A 15,665-nucleotide genomic window follows, 5' to 3' on the forward strand; every position below is an offset into this window, starting at 1 on the left:
AGGACCTTTCATGTCCCCTCCTTGCTGCTCTTAGCTCTCTCTTCAGGTCCTTCCTGGCTTCCTTTATAACTCTCAATCGCCCCTATGGAACCTTCACGCCTCATCTTTACAAAGGCCGCCCTCTTCCATTTATCAAGGGATTCCAATTCCTTATTAAACCACGGCTCCCTCACACGACCCTTTCCTCCCTGCCTGATAGGTACGTACTTATCAAGGACACTCAATAGTTGCTCCTTGAACAAGTTCCACATATCAATTACGCTCTTGCCTTGGAATCTACTTTTCCAATCCACACATCCTAAGTCATGCCTCACCGCATCATAATTTCCCTGCCCCCAGCTATAACTCTTGCCCTGTAGTACACACTTATCCCTCTCCATCACTAGAGTAAAAATCACCGAATTGTGGTCACTGTCCCCAAAGTGCTCACCTACCTCTAGTTCTAATACCTGGCCTGGTTCGTTACCCAGAACCAAATCCAGTATGTCCTCACCTCTTGTTGGCTTATCTACATATTGTGTCAGGAAACTCTCCTGCACACATTGGACAAACACTGACCCATCTAACGAACTTGAGCTATCGCTTTCCCAATCAATATCAGGAAAGTTAAAGCCCCCATAACAACCACCCTATTACTGTCACTCTTCTCCTGAATCATCTTCGCAATCCTTTCTTCAACGATTCTAGGACTATTAGGAGGCCTGTAAAAGACTCCTAACAGGGTGACCTCACCTCTCCTATTCCTAACCTCAACCCAAACTACCTCAGATGGCAAATCTTCGTCCATCTTCCTTTCCACCGCTGTAATACTATCTTTGACAAGCAAAGCCACAACCCCCCCCTCTTTTACCCCCACCTCTGACCCTACTAAAACATTTAAACCCTGGAACCTGCAACAGCCAATCCTGTCCCTGATCTAGCCATGTCTCCGTAATAGCCATAACATCGAAGTCCCAGGTACCAACCCACGCTGCAAGTTCACCTACCTTATTTCGTATACTTCTGGCATTAAAGTATACACACTTCAAGCCACTCTTCTGTTTACAGGCACCCTCCTTTAAGATTGATGCCATATTCCTAACCTCCCTACACTCCAGGTCCTGCACCCTAAAGCTACAGTCTGGGTTCCCATGCCCCTGCAGAGTTAGTTTAAACCCCCCCCCAAGAGCACTAGCAAACCTCCCCCCAAGGATACTGGTGCCCCTCAGGTTCAGGTGCAGACCATCCTGTTTATAGAGGTTCCACCTTCCCCAGAAAGAACCCCAGTTATCCAAGTACTGAAATCCCTCCCTCCTGCACCATCCCTGTAGCCACGCATTTAACTGTTCTCTCTCCCTATTCCTTGACTCTCTATCACGTGGCACGGGTAACAAACCAGAGACAACAACTCTGTTCGTTCTAACTCTGAGCTTCCAACCTAGCTCCCTAAAAGCCTTACATGCAGATGAAGAAGGACACTACTTAACTGGGACAGCACATCTGTCCTAGGACAAGCTAAACAGAGACACATACAAGAATTTCTAGAAGCATGGCATTTCAACCAGAACTCGATCAGCAAACGCATTGACTTAGATCCCATTTACCACTCCCTGAGAGAAACAACAGTGAATGACATCACCACAAGAAATGACATCACCAACCCAAAGAAACCTAAAAACACAAATAGTCTGTGGGCCATCCCACCAGTCCTTCATCCAGAAGCTTACCTAGCATGGTATTGAAATGCCTGAAAACGAACCTTCCAGTTCAGCAAGCAAACCTACACCCAGAGCCTCAACATGAGCTACAAATCTTCTCAAAACTCACTCATGCTAAGATTCTTGGTAGTGTAGATGAGCAGAGAGATCTCGGTGTCCGTATACATAGATCCCTGAAAGTTGCCACCCAGGTTGACCAGGTTGTTAAGAAGGCATACAGTGTGTTAGCTTTTATTAGTAGAGGGATTAGATTTCAGAGCCATGAGGTCGTGCTGCAGCTGTACAAAACTCTGGTCAGACCGCACTTGGAGTATTGTGTACAGTTCTGGTCACCGCATTATAGGAAGGGTGTGGAAGCTTTGGAAAGGATTCAGAGGGAATTTACTAGAATGTTGCCTGGTATGGAGGGAAGGTCTTATGAGGGACTTGAGGCTGTTTTCATGAGAGAGAAGAAGACTGAGAGGTGACTTAATTGAGACATATGAGATAATCAGCAGATTAACAGTGAGAACCTTTTTCCGCAGATGGTGATGGCTAATACGAGGGAACACAGCTTTAAGTCGAGTGGTGATAGATGTAGGACAGATGTCAGAGGTAGTTTCTTTACTCAGAAAGTAATATATGCATGGAATGCCCTGCCTACACCAGCAATAGACTCGCCAGCTTTAAGGGCATTTAAATGGTCATTGGATAGACATATGGATGAAAATAGAATACTGTTGGACAGATAGGCTTCAGATTGGTTCCATAGGTCGACACAACATTGAAGGCCAAAGGCCTGTCGCTGTCATGTTCTATGTTCTATATTCTATATCATCCCAGAAATCAGTCTGGCAATCTTCACTGCATTCCACTATAGCCAGAAAATCCTTCTTCAGATAAGGAGACCAAAACTGTACACAGTACTCCAGGTGTGGCCTCACCAATGCCCTGTACAATTACAGCAAGATATCCCTGCTCCTGTACTCAAATCGTCTCACTGTTAGGGTCAGCATCCCATTTACTTCCTTCATTGCCTACTTCACCTACATACTTACTAGTGCGCGAAGACACCCAAGCCTCACTGCACCTCCCCCTTTCCAAATCTATCACCATTTAGATAATAATCTACTTTCCTGTTTTCACTGCCACTGTGGATAACCTCACATCTATCCACATTTTACTGCATTTGCCATGTTTGTCCACATACTCAACCTGTCCAAATCACACTACAACATCTCGGTATTCTCCTCACAGCTCACCCTCCCTCCTTGCACTTTGTCATCTGTAAACTTGGAGATATCACATTTTGTTCCCTCATCTCAATCATTAATACATTTTGTGAATAGCTGGGGTTTTAGTATTGATCCCTGTGGTACCTCTTTAGTCACTACTTGCAACTTGGAAATAGACCTGTTTGTTCCTACTTTTTGTTTCCTGTCCTGCCTGTTCTTCATTTATAGATTAGATTAGATTACTTACAGTGTGGAAACAGGCCCTTCGGCCCAACAAGTCCACACCGCCCCGCCGAAGCGCAACCCACCCATACCCCTACATTTACCCATTACCTAACACTACGGGCAATTTAGCATGGCCAATTCACCTAACCTGCACATCTTTGGACTGTGGGAGGAAACCGGAGCACCCGGAGGAAACCCACGCAGACACGTGGAGAATGTGCAAACTCCACACAGACAGTCGCCCAAGGCTGGAATCGAACCTGGGGCCCTGGCGCTGTGAGGCAACAGTGCTAACCACTGAGCCACCATGCCGCCATCTGTATGTCAGTACACTACTCCCAACTCCAGGAACTTTTACATACTAATCTCTTTATGGCACCTTGTCAAAAGCCTTCTGAAAGTCCAATTAAACCACATTCCTTGGTTCTCCTTTATCACTCTACTGGCTATGTCCTCGAGAGATTCGAGCAGAGTTTTCCTTTTGTCAATCCAAACTGATTTGATCCATTCTTATCTCGGTCTTTCAAGGCTCTCCGTTAAACCGTTCAGAATGGACTCTCGCTATCTCCCCAATCCTGATGTCAGGCTAGCCAGTTTATGATTCCCAGATTTCTCTCTGCCTCCCTTTTGAAATAGTGAGGTTACATTAGCTACCTTCCAATCTGTATTTGGAGGTATTGGACTGGAGTGGACAAATTTAAAAATCACACAACATCAGGTTATAGTCTAACAGGTTATAATCCAGCACTAGTCCTGATGAAGAAGCATTGCTTTGAAGATTAGTGCTTGCACTCTGTAGGAAGTGTTCCAGAATCTAAAGAAGTTTAGAAGATGACCACTGACACATCCATTATTTCGAGAACAACTTCCTTAAGATCCTGAAATGTACATTATTGGGCCCAAGCCTTTAATCCCATCAATTTCCCCATTACCATTTCCCTACTCATACTGATAATCTTCACTTTCACTTGACCATGTGCTCTCCAGTATTTTGGGGATATTGTTTGTATTGTCCTTTATTTAAGTAGTCTGCCAACTCTTTGTTTCACATTACAATGTCTCCTGTTTGTGATTAAAATGGGCCTACATTTATCTTCACTAATCCTTCACATTCCCTTAAAATATTTTACAATCAGTTTATATGTTCCTCACAAGCTAATGTTTGTGAGGAATGCTATTTTCCATTTCTGAGTCAACCCTTTGGTCCTTTTTTGCTGAAATCTAAACTGCTCCCAATCCTAAGGTCTGCTTTTGCCATTCTGACCAATTTGTTTCCCTTTCCTTGGATTATATAGTCCCTAATTTCCCTTGTTAACTATGGTCAGGCCATCTTTCCCATTTGATTTTTGACTCAGATGGGAATGAACATTTGTTGCAGATCCTCCATGCATGCTTTTATTGTTTCTCATTTCCTGTCCACTATCAGCTCTTTAAGTAATGTTCCCCAATTTAATATAGCCACTTCATGCCATATACCCTTGCAGTTTCCCTTATTTAGATTAAGGATCCTAATCTCAGAATCAAAAATGTCACTCTCCATATTAAAGAATAATTAATCTGTTCTTAGATTGTGACTCTAGGCAGAGTCAAATGTGGTTTTCAATGTGCAATGGGATCATTATGGAAAGAGGAAAGATTTGCAGAGCTGTAGGTGATAGGCAGGGTAGTGAGACTAACAACATTGCGAATGCAAACATTCAGTATAGATGTGTGGGCTGAATGGTCTCTTCACTATTGTAACCATTCTTTCACACTATGGTTTGGTTTATACATACACTTCAAGGGACTGAATTAATACTTCTACCAGAAGCCATTAGTTTTAGTTCAATTCAGTCCCTTGAGTGACTGACACTTCTCTTTTTCCAGTATTACAGACAATTCAACATTCGCATTGCTCTGATTGGAGTGGAGGTGTGGACCACAGACCAAATTTCTATTGACAAGAAAGCTCCATCAACAATGACCAGGTTCTTGATGTGGAGGATGAACACACTTCTCCCGCGACTCCAGAATGACAATGCCCATCTCCTCATGTATGTACCTCACACCCATCTCCCCATGTGTGTCCCTCACACCCATTTCTCCATGTGAGTACTTTAGACCTGTCAATTTTGTCCAATGTGCGCAGGAGGGTTTCCTGACTCAGTATGTAGATAGGCCAACAAGAGGTGAGGCCACATTGTATTTGTTACTGGGTAATAAGCCGGCCATGTGTTCGATTTTCCAGGTAGGTGAGCACTTTGATGATAGTGACCACAATTCAGTTACCTTTACTTTAGCAATGGAAAGGGATAGGTATATACCACAGGGCAAGAATTAATACTGGGGGAAAGGCAATTATGATGTGATTAGCAAGATTTAGGATGCATAGGATAGAGAAGGAAACTTCAGGGGATGGGCACAATAGGAATGTGGAGCTTATTCAAGGAACAGCTACTGTGTGTCCTTGATCAATATGTACCTGTCAGACAGGGAGGAAATTGTCAAGCACGGGATCGGTGGTTTACTAAGGAAGTTGAATCGCTCGTCAAAAGGAAGAAGAAAGCCTAAGTTAGGATGACATGTAAAGGCTCTGTTAGGGTGATTGAGAGTTACAAGGTTGCCAGGAAAGACCTAAAAAGAGAGCTAAGACAAGCAAGAGGGGACATGAGAAGTTGTTGGTGGATAAATCTAAATAATAGAAGCTTTCTGTAGGTATGTAAGGGATAAAAGAATGGCTAGAGTAAGATTAAGGCCACTCAAGGACAGGAGTGGGAAGTTGTGCGTGGGGTCAGAGGAAAAAAGGGAAGCGCTAAATGAATAATTTTCATCAGCATTCACACTGGAAAAAGACAATGTTGTCAAGGAGAATACTGAGAAACAGGCTACTAGACTAGATGGGATTGTAAGGCTTTTGCCCGAAACGTCGATTTTCCTGCTCCTCGGATACTGCCTGACCTGCTATGCTTTTTCAGCACCACTCTAATCTAGATGGAATTGTAGTTCACAAAGAGGAGATGTTAGCAATTCTAGAAAGTATGAAACTAGATAAGTCCCCTGGGTCGGGTGGGATTTGTCCTGGGTTTCTCGGGGAAGCCAGGAGCAGGATGCAGACCCGTTGGCTTTGATCTTTAGGCTGTCATTGTCAAAAGGAATAATGCCAGAAGACTGGAGGGTAGCAAATGTTGTTCCCTTGTTCAAGAAGGGGAGTAGAGACATCCCTGGTCTAGTGACCAGTGAGCCTTGCTTCAGTTGTTGGTAAAGTGTTGGAAAAGGTTATATGAGATAGGATTTATAACAATTAGAAAGGAATAATTTGTTCAGGGATAGTCAACATGGTTTTGTGAAGTGTAGGTCATGCCTCACAAACCTTATTGAGTTCTTTGAGAAGATGACCAACCAGGTGGATGAGGGTAAAGTGGTTGATATGGTGTGTATGGATTTCATTAAAGCATTTGATATGTTCCCCATGATAGGCTATTGCACAAAATACGGAAGAATGGAGTTGAGGATGATGTAGCGGTTTGGATCAGAAATTTGCTACCTGTGAGAAGGCAGAGGGTGGTGGTTGATGGGAAATGTCCTGGAGTTCAGTTACTAATGGTGTAACGTAAGGATTTGTTTTGGGGCTACTGCCTGGATGAGGTCATAGAAGGATAAGTTGGTAAATTTGCAGGTCTTAACAACCCTATCAACCTGGGTGGCAACTTTCACGGATCTATGTACTTGGACATTAAGATCTCTCTGTTCATCTACACTACCAAGGATATGGAAGATATAGAATATAGGGAAATAAATAGCGATGTGGGGGAAGATGGAAGAAGTACTATATGAGTATTTTGCATCAGTATTTACTGTGTAAAAGGAGGTTGAATGTCTAGTAAAGAGGAAGAAGGAGGCTTACATAGGTTGAGGAAACAAGGTTCAGACAGAGCAGTGGAGGGATACAGGATAGCCAGAAGGGACCTGAAGAAAGGGATTAGGAGAGCTAAGAGAGGGCATGAAAAATCCCTGGCGGATAGGATCAAGGATAACCCCAAGGCATTCTATGCGTATGTGAGAAACCTGAGAATGACGAGAACGAGGGTAGGTCCCATCAAGGACAGTGGTGGGAGACTGTGTATTGAGTCAGAAGAGATAGGGAGGTCTTGAACAAGTACTTCTTTTCAGTATTTACGAACGAGAGGGACCGTATTGTTGAAGAGGAGAGTGTGAAACAGACTGATAAGCTAGAAGAGATACCTGTTAGGAAGGAAGATGTGTTGGACATTTTGAACAACTTGAGGATAGACAAGTCCCCCGGGCCTGACGGGATATATCCTAGGATTATGTGGGAAGCAAGAGAGGAAATTGCAGTACCGTTGGCAATGATCTTCTCGTCTTCACTGGCAACTGGGGTGGTACCAGGGGACTGGAGAGTAGCGAATGTTGTGCCCCTGTTCAAAAAAGGGAATAGGGATAACCCCGGGAATTACAGGCCAGTTAGTCTTACTTCTGTGGTAGGCAAAGTAATGGAAAGGGTACTGAGGGATAGGATTTACGAGTATCTGGAAAGACACTGCTTGATTAGGGACAGCCAGCACGGATTTGTGAAGGGTAGGTCTTGCCTTACAAGTCTTATTGAATTCTTCGAGGAGGTGACCAAGCATGTGGATGAGGGTAGAGCAGTGGATGTAGTGTACATGGATTTTAGTAAGGCATTTGATAAGGTTCCCCATGGTAGGCTTATGCGGAAAGTCAGGAGGCATGGGATAGAGGGAAATTTGGCCAATTGGATAGAAAACTGGCTAACCGGTCGAAGTCAGAGAGTGGTGGTAGATGGTAAATATTCAGCATGGAGTCCAGTTACAAGTGGAGTTCCGCAGGGATCAGTTCTGGGTCCTCTGCTGTTTGTAATTTTTATTAATGACTTAGATGAGGGAGTCGAAGGGTGGGTCAGTAAATTTGCAGATGATACGAAGATAGGTGGAGTTGTGGACAGTGAGGAGGGCTGTTGTCGGCTGCAGAGGGACTTAGATATGATGCAGAGCTGGGCTGAGGAGTGGCAGATGGAGTTCAACCCTGCCAAGTGTGAGGTTGTCCATTTTGGAAGAACAAATAAGAATGCGGAATACAGGGTTAATGGTAGGGTTCTTGGTCAGGTGGAGGAACAGAGGGATCTTGGGGTCTATGTTCATAGATCTTTGAAAGTTGCCACTCAGGTGGATAGAGTTTGTAAGAAGGCCTATGGAGTGTTATCGTTCATTAGCAGAGGGATTGAATTCAAGAGTCGTGAAGTGATGTTGCAGCTGTACAGGGCTTTGGTTAGGCCACATTTGGAGTACTGTGTGCAGTTCTGGTCGCCTCACTTTAGGAAAGATGTGGAAGCTTTGGAGAGGGTGCAGAGAAGATTTACCAGGATGTTGCCTGGAATGGAGAGTAGGTCGTACGAGGATAGGTTGAGAGTTCTCGGCCTTTTCTCGTTGGAACGGCGAAGGATGAGGGGTGACTTGATAGAGGTTTATAAGATGATCAGAGGAATAGATAGAGTAGACAGTCAGAAACTTTTTCCCCGGGTACAACAGAGTGTTACAAGGGGACATAAATTTAAGGTGAAGGGTGGAAGGTATAGGGGAGATGTCAGGGGTGGTTTCTTTACCCAGAGAGTGGTGGGGGCATGGAATGCACTGCCCGTGGGTGTGGTAGAGTCAGATTCATTGGCGACCTTTAAGCGGCATTTGGATAGGTACATGGATGGGTGCTTAATCTAGGATAGAAGTTCGGCACAACATCGTGGGCCGAAGGGCCTGTTCTGTGCTGTATTGTTCTATGTTCTATGTTCTATGACATGGAAGATATAGACTGTACGGAAATAGATGGGTGACATCTTGAAAAGCATCCATATTACAGAGGAGGAAGTGCTGGATGTCTTGAAATGCATAAAAGTGGATAAATCCACAGGACTTGATCCGGTGCAAAAGGAAACTCTGTGGGACGCTAGGGAAGTGATTGCTGGGCATCTTACTGTGGTATTTGTGTCTTCAATAGTCACAAATGTGGTGCCGGAAGACTGGATGTTGGCTAATGTGGTCCCACTGTTTAAGAAGGGTGGTAAGAACAAGCCAGGGAACTGTAGACCAGTGAGTCTGACATTGGTGGTGAGCAAGTTGTTGGAGGGAATCCTGAGGGACAGGATGTACATGTATTTGGAAAGGCAAGGACTGATTAGGGATAGTCAACATGGCTTTGTTCGTGGGAAATCATGTCTCAGAAACTTGATTGAGTTTTTTTGAAGAAGTAGCAAAGAGGATTGAGGAGGGCAGAATGGTAGATGTGACCTCAATGGACTTCAGTAAAGCATTCAACAAGGTTCCCCATGGGAGACCGGTTAGCAAGGTTAGATCTCATGGAAGACAGGGAGAACTAGCCATTCAGATACAGAACTGGCTCAAAGGTAGAAGACAGAGAGTGGTGGTGGAGGGTTGTTTTTCAGACTTGAGGCCTGGGACCAGTGGAGTGCCACAAGGATCGGTGCTGGGTCCTCTACTTTTTGTCATTTACATAAATGATTTGGATGCAAGCATAAGAGGTACAGTTAATAAGTTAGCAGCTGACACCAAAATTGGAGGTGTAGTGGACAGTGAAGAAGATTACCTCAGATTACAGCAGGATCTGGACCAGATGGGCCAATGGGCTGAGAGGAGGCAGATGGAGTTTAATTTAGATAAATGTGAGGTGCTGCATTTTGGGAAAGCAAATCTTAGAAGGACTTATACACTTAATGGTTAGGCCTTAGGGAGTGTTGCTGAACAAAGAGACCTTGGAACGCAGGTTCATAGCTCCTTGAAAGTGGAATCGCAGGTAGATACGACAGTGAAGAAGGCATTTGGTATACTTTCTTTTATTGGTCAGAGTATTGAGTACAGGAGTTGGGAGGTCATGTTGTGGCTGTACAGGACATTGGTTAGGCCACTGTTGGAGTATTTCCTGCAATTCTGGTCTCCTTCCTATTGGAAAGCTGTTTTGAAACTTGAAAGGGTTCAGAAAAGATTTACAAGGATGTTGCCAGGGTTGAAGGATTTGAGCTATGAGGAGAGGCTGAACAGGCTGGGGCTGTTTTCCCTGGAGCGTCGGAGGCTGAAGGGTGACCTTATAGAGGTTTACAAAATAATGAGGGACATTGATAGGATAAATAGACAAAGTCTTTTCCCTGGGATTGGGGAGTCCAGAACTAGAGGGCATAGGTTTAGGGTGAGAGGGGAAAGATATAAAAGAGACCTAAGGGGCAACATTTTCACACAGAGGGTGGTATGTGTATGGAATGAGCTGCCAGAGGAAGTGGTGGAGGCTGGTACAATTGCAACATTTAAAAGGCATTTGGATGTGTATATAAATAGGAAGGGTTTGGAGGGATTTGGGTCAGGTGCTGGCAGGTGGGACTAGATTGGGTTGGGATATCTGGTCGGCATGGACGGGTTGGACCGAAGGGTCTGTTTCCAGGCTGCACATCTCTATGACTCTATTTACCAGGATGGTGCCTGGTATGGAGCGAAGGCCTTATGAGGAAAGGCTGAGGGACTGAGACATTAGAGAGAAGAAGGTTGAGTGGTGACTTATTTTAAGTATAAACAAGGGCTGCAGATGCTGGAAACCAGATTCTAGATTAGAGTGGTGGTGGAAAAGCACAGCAGTTGAGGCAGCATCTGAGGATCAGGAAAATCGCCGTTTCGGGCAAAAGCCCTTCATCAGGAATAGGATGAAGGGCTTTTGCCTGAAACGTTGATTTTCCTGCTCCTCGGATGCTGCCTCAACTGCTGTGCTTTTCCACCACCACTCTAATCTAGAACCTGGTAACTTATTTTAGACAGATAATGTCATTTATATACTTCATATAAAGTCTTCAGTACTGACTGAAGGAGAATAGCAAAGAAGGAGAATATAAAAACACTGGCAAATAAAATAAATGAAATTCCAAAGGCAATTAAGAGCAAAGTACGGACAAATGGATCGTGAGTAAGGGCCGATCAGTCGCAATCTGTGTATGCAGATGGAAAACATTGATAAGGTTTTAACTGTTTTCACCTTAGGTGAGGATGCTGGGATCGTGACATTTAGGGAGAGTGTCTTTGATACTTTTAAGTAAATTAAATTTTGAGAGGTATGAGTGATTTTAATTGGATTAAAATTGCACGAATCCTCAGGACCCGATGAAATGTACCTCAGAATGCAGTGGGAATCAAGGGAGGAGAGTGAAGGCTCCCTGACTTATTTTTCAATCCCTCTCTGGTCATTGGAAAGGTGCCAAGGGACTCGAGGACAATTAATGTGGTACCATCTTTCAAAATGATGTTGGGGTAAACTACAAGACAGTGAGTCTAACATCAGTGGTTGGGAAATTTTTGGAAAAATTTCTGAGGACCAGAATTAACCTTGATTTGGAAAGGCAAGGATTTTAGTCAGCATTGCTTTGTCACAGGGAGATGATGTCTGACAGTTTTCAAGGAGGTGACTCTGTGTGTAGGGGTCGAAGTTAGTTCAGTGGATGAAACTTTTTTGACAAGATTTTTGACAAGGGGCTACATTGCAGACAGGTCAAGAAGGTAAGAGCCCATGGGATCTAAGGAATTTGGATCTTAAATTGTCTTAGTGGTAGGAGGCAAAGAGTAATGTTCAAAGCTAGTTTACGTGGCTGGAAGTCTGTGTCCAGCTGCATATCACAGGGCTGGAGCCATTGCAGGTATTGTGTTCATTAATGATCTAGACAGGAACATATGACATGTAATCAGTAAGGTCACTGATGCTATGAAAATTGGCAAAGCAGTAAATAGTGAAGAGGAAGTCTGAGACAAAGGATGATGTGCTGAACAATATCTCATGGAGTTTAATCATGAAATGTGTGCAATTTCACAATCTGTTTGGAAAAAAAGAACATCTAAACGTGAGTTTCATTCTTCTTGGGATTGCCACAAAAATAAATAATTTAATCAAAACACCCAAGTCCTCGACTTACCACTTTGATGGGATCACCATGAACCCAAAGCACTGACGAGCTTCCCACACTTAGCAATTATAAAATACAAATCAATATATTCTAATCACAAGTAAACAGCTTCCAATTATCAACATATGGCTGTACTCAGACAAAGAAAATTACAGCACAGGAACAGGCCCTTCGGCCCAACAAGTCCACACTGACCCTCCCAGGTCTTGGCCAACAGACTCAATTCCCCCCCTACCCTATATTTACCCCTTATATAATACACCCCTGAACACTATGGGCAATTTAGCATGGCCAGTTCACCTAATCTGCACATCTTTGGACTGTGGTAGGAAACCAGAGCACCCGGAGGAAACCCACGCAGACACAGGGAGAACGTGCAAACTCCACACAGACAGTTGCCAGAGGCTTGAATCTACGAGGTAAAAACAATGACTGCAGATGCTGGACACCAGATTCTGGATTAGTGGTGCTGGAATCTAACCTGGCACTGGCACTGTGAGGCAGCAGTGCTAACCACTGAGCCAGCATGCCTCCCCTCCTAGCCCGTTCATGCATATGTCTAGATACATCCTAAATGACACTATCATGCCCACCCTTACCACTTCTACTGGCAATGCTTTCCAGGCACCCACCACCCTTTGTGTAAAAAACTTTGCACGCACATCTCCCCTAAACTTTACCCCTCTCACCTTGAGCTTGTGAACCTACTAACTGAGTCCCCTACTCTGGGATAGCTTTTTGCTAACCACCCTGTCTATACTCTCATGATTTTGTAGATCTCAATCAGGTCTCCCCCCAGTCTCCATCTTTCTAATGAAAATAATCCTAACCTACTCAACCTCTCTTCATAGCTAGTGCCCTCCATACCACGCAACATTCTGGTGAACCTCCTGTGCACCCTCTCCAAAGCAGCCACATCTTTTTGGTAATGTGGCGACCAGAATTGTACAAAGTTTTCCAAATGTGGCTGAACCAAAGTCTTATACATATGTAGCATAACCTGTCAACTCTTGTACTCAATACCCCGTCCGATGAAGGAAAGCAACCCGTATACCCTTCTGTCAACCTGCATTGCCACCTTCAGGGTACAATGGACCTAAACACCCAGATCTCTCTGTATATCAAGTTTCCCCAGAACTTTTCCATTTACCGTATAGTTCTCTCTTGGACTGGACCTTCCAAAATGTGTCACCTCGCATTTGCCCGGATTGAACTTCATCTGCATTTCTCTGCCCAATTCTCCAATCTATCTATATTCTGCTGCATTCCCTGACAGTCCCCATCACTATCTGCTCCTCCATCAATCTTAGTGACATCTACAAACCTGTTAATCAGACCACCTATACCTTCCTCCAAATCATTTATGTCCATCACAAACAACAGTGGTCCCAGCACTGATCCCTGTGGAACACCATTGGTCACAATTCTCCATTTTGAGAAACACCCGTCCACACCTACTCTCTGTCTCCTGTTGCCCAGCTAGTTCTTTATCCAGCTAGCTAGTACACCCTGGACCCCATACAGCTTTACTTTCTCCATCAGTATACCATGGGGAACTTTATCAAACACATCACTGAAGTCCATATATATGACATCTAGAGCCCTTCCCTCATCAATCAATTATGTCACTTCCTCCAAGAATTCTATCAAGTTGGTAAGACACGACCTTCCCTGCACAAAACCATATTGCCTATCACTGATAAGCCAATTTTCTCCCAAATAAGAATACATCCTATGTCTGAGGATCTTCTCGAGCAGCTTTCCTACCACTGACATCAGACTCACCGATCTGCAATTACCTGAATTATCCCTGCTACCCTTCTTAAACAAGGGGACAACAGGAGCAATTCTGCAGTCCTCTGGGACCTTGCCTGTATTCAAGGATGCTGCACAGATATCTGTTAAGGCCCCAGCTATTTCCTCTCTCACTTTCCTCTTTAACCTGGGATAATCCCAACCAGACCTGGGGACTTGTCCACCTTAATGCTTTTTAGAGTACACAACACTTCCTCCTCCTTATGCCAAATTGCCCTCGAGTAATCAAACATCTATCACTAACCTCAATATCCGTCACTCTCCTCGGTGAATACCGATACAAAGTACTTGTTCAGAATCTCACCCATTTTCTCTGACTCTATGCATAACTTTCCTCCATTGTCCTTGAGTGGACCAGCGCTTTCTCTAGTTACTCTCTTGCTCCTTATGTATGGATAAAAGGCCTTGGGATTTTCCTTAATCCTGTTTGCTAAAGATATTTCATGATCCTCTTTAGCCCTCTTAATTCCTCGTTTCAGGTTGGTCCTACATTCCCAATATTCTTCTAAACCTTCATCCATCTTCAGTTGCCTCAACCTTATGTATGCTTTGTTTCTCCTCTTAGCTAGTCTCACAATTTCACCTGTCATCCATGCTTCCCTAATCTTGCCATTTCTATCCCTCATTTTCACAGGGACATGTCTATCCTGAACTCTAACCAATCTCTCTTTAAAAGCCTCCCTCATACTGAATATGGACTTACCCTCAAACAGCTGCTCCCAATCCACATTCCTCAGCTCATGCTGAATTTTGCTATAGTTGGTGTTTCCCCCAATTTAGCACTCTTCCAAGGAACACTCGTGTCTTTGTCCATACGTATTCTAAAACTTACGGAATTGTGATCATTATTCCCAAAATAATCCCCGACTGAAACCTTAATGACCTGGCTGGGCTCATTCCCCAACACCAGGTACAGTATGGCCCTTTTCTGAGTTGGACGATTCACGTATTGCTCTAGATAACCCTCCTGGATGCTCCTTACAAATTCTGCTCCATCTAGACCTGTAACACCAAGTGAATCCCAGTCAATGTTGGGAAAATTTCCCATGAAGACCACCCTGTTGCTCCAACAACTTTCCATAATTTGTTTACATATTTGTACCTCTAGCTCGCTGTTGGGAGGCCTGTAGTACAGCCCCACATTGTTACTGGACCCGTCCTGTTTCTGAGCTCAGCCCATATTGCCTCACTGCTCGAGTCCTACATAGTGCCCTCCTTCAGCACAGCTGTGATATCCTCTCTGACCAGTAATGAATCTTCTCCACCCCTTTTACCTCCCTCTCTATCATTGTCAGTAAGCATCATTGTCAGTAATGCCCTTCCCTCAACCAAGTCTCAGTAATAGCAATAACATCACACTCCCAGGGACTAATCCAAGCCCTAAGTTCATCTCCCTTACCTACTCCGCTTGCCGCATTAAAACAAATGCACCTCAGACCACCTGACCCTTTGTGTTCATCATCTGCTCCCTGCCTACTCTTCCCCTTAGTTATTAGCTGACTTCATTATCCTGTTCCTTACAGGCTTTAGTTACTGCCGCCTTACTGTCCACTAACCTCATTTGGATTCCCTTTCACCTGCCACATTAGTTGAAACCCTCTCCAACAGCATTAGCAAAAGCACCCCCAAGGACATTGGTTCCACTCCAGCCCAGATGTTGGCCGTACAATTTTTTAAAAGTCCTACCTCCCCCAGAACTGGTCCCAATGTCCCAACAATCTGAACCCCTCCCTCCTGCACTATCTCTCAAGCCAC

The 15,665-nt window shown here is 44.2% G+C and overlaps 1 protein-coding gene across 1 annotated transcript in view; it reads left to right on the forward strand.

Moving 5' to 3' along the window:
- The window catches only part of LOC140480811 (disintegrin and metalloproteinase domain-containing protein 12-like), a 230,747-nt gene that overhangs the window by 149,831 nt on the left and 65,251 nt on the right, over nucleotides 1-15,665 (forward strand). The window contains exon 9 of the mRNA XM_072576233.1: nucleotides 5,003-5,169. Coding sequence (XP_072432334.1) covers nucleotides 5,003-5,169 — 167 coding nt within the window. The remainder of the gene's footprint in view (nucleotides 1-5,002; nucleotides 5,170-15,665) is intronic.

Source organism: Chiloscyllium punctatum, chromosome 1 (genome assembly GCF_047496795.1).
Source record: "Chiloscyllium punctatum isolate Juve2018m chromosome 1, sChiPun1.3, whole genome shotgun sequence".
NCBI lineage: Eukaryota > Metazoa > Chordata > Chondrichthyes > Orectolobiformes > Hemiscylliidae > Chiloscyllium > Chiloscyllium punctatum.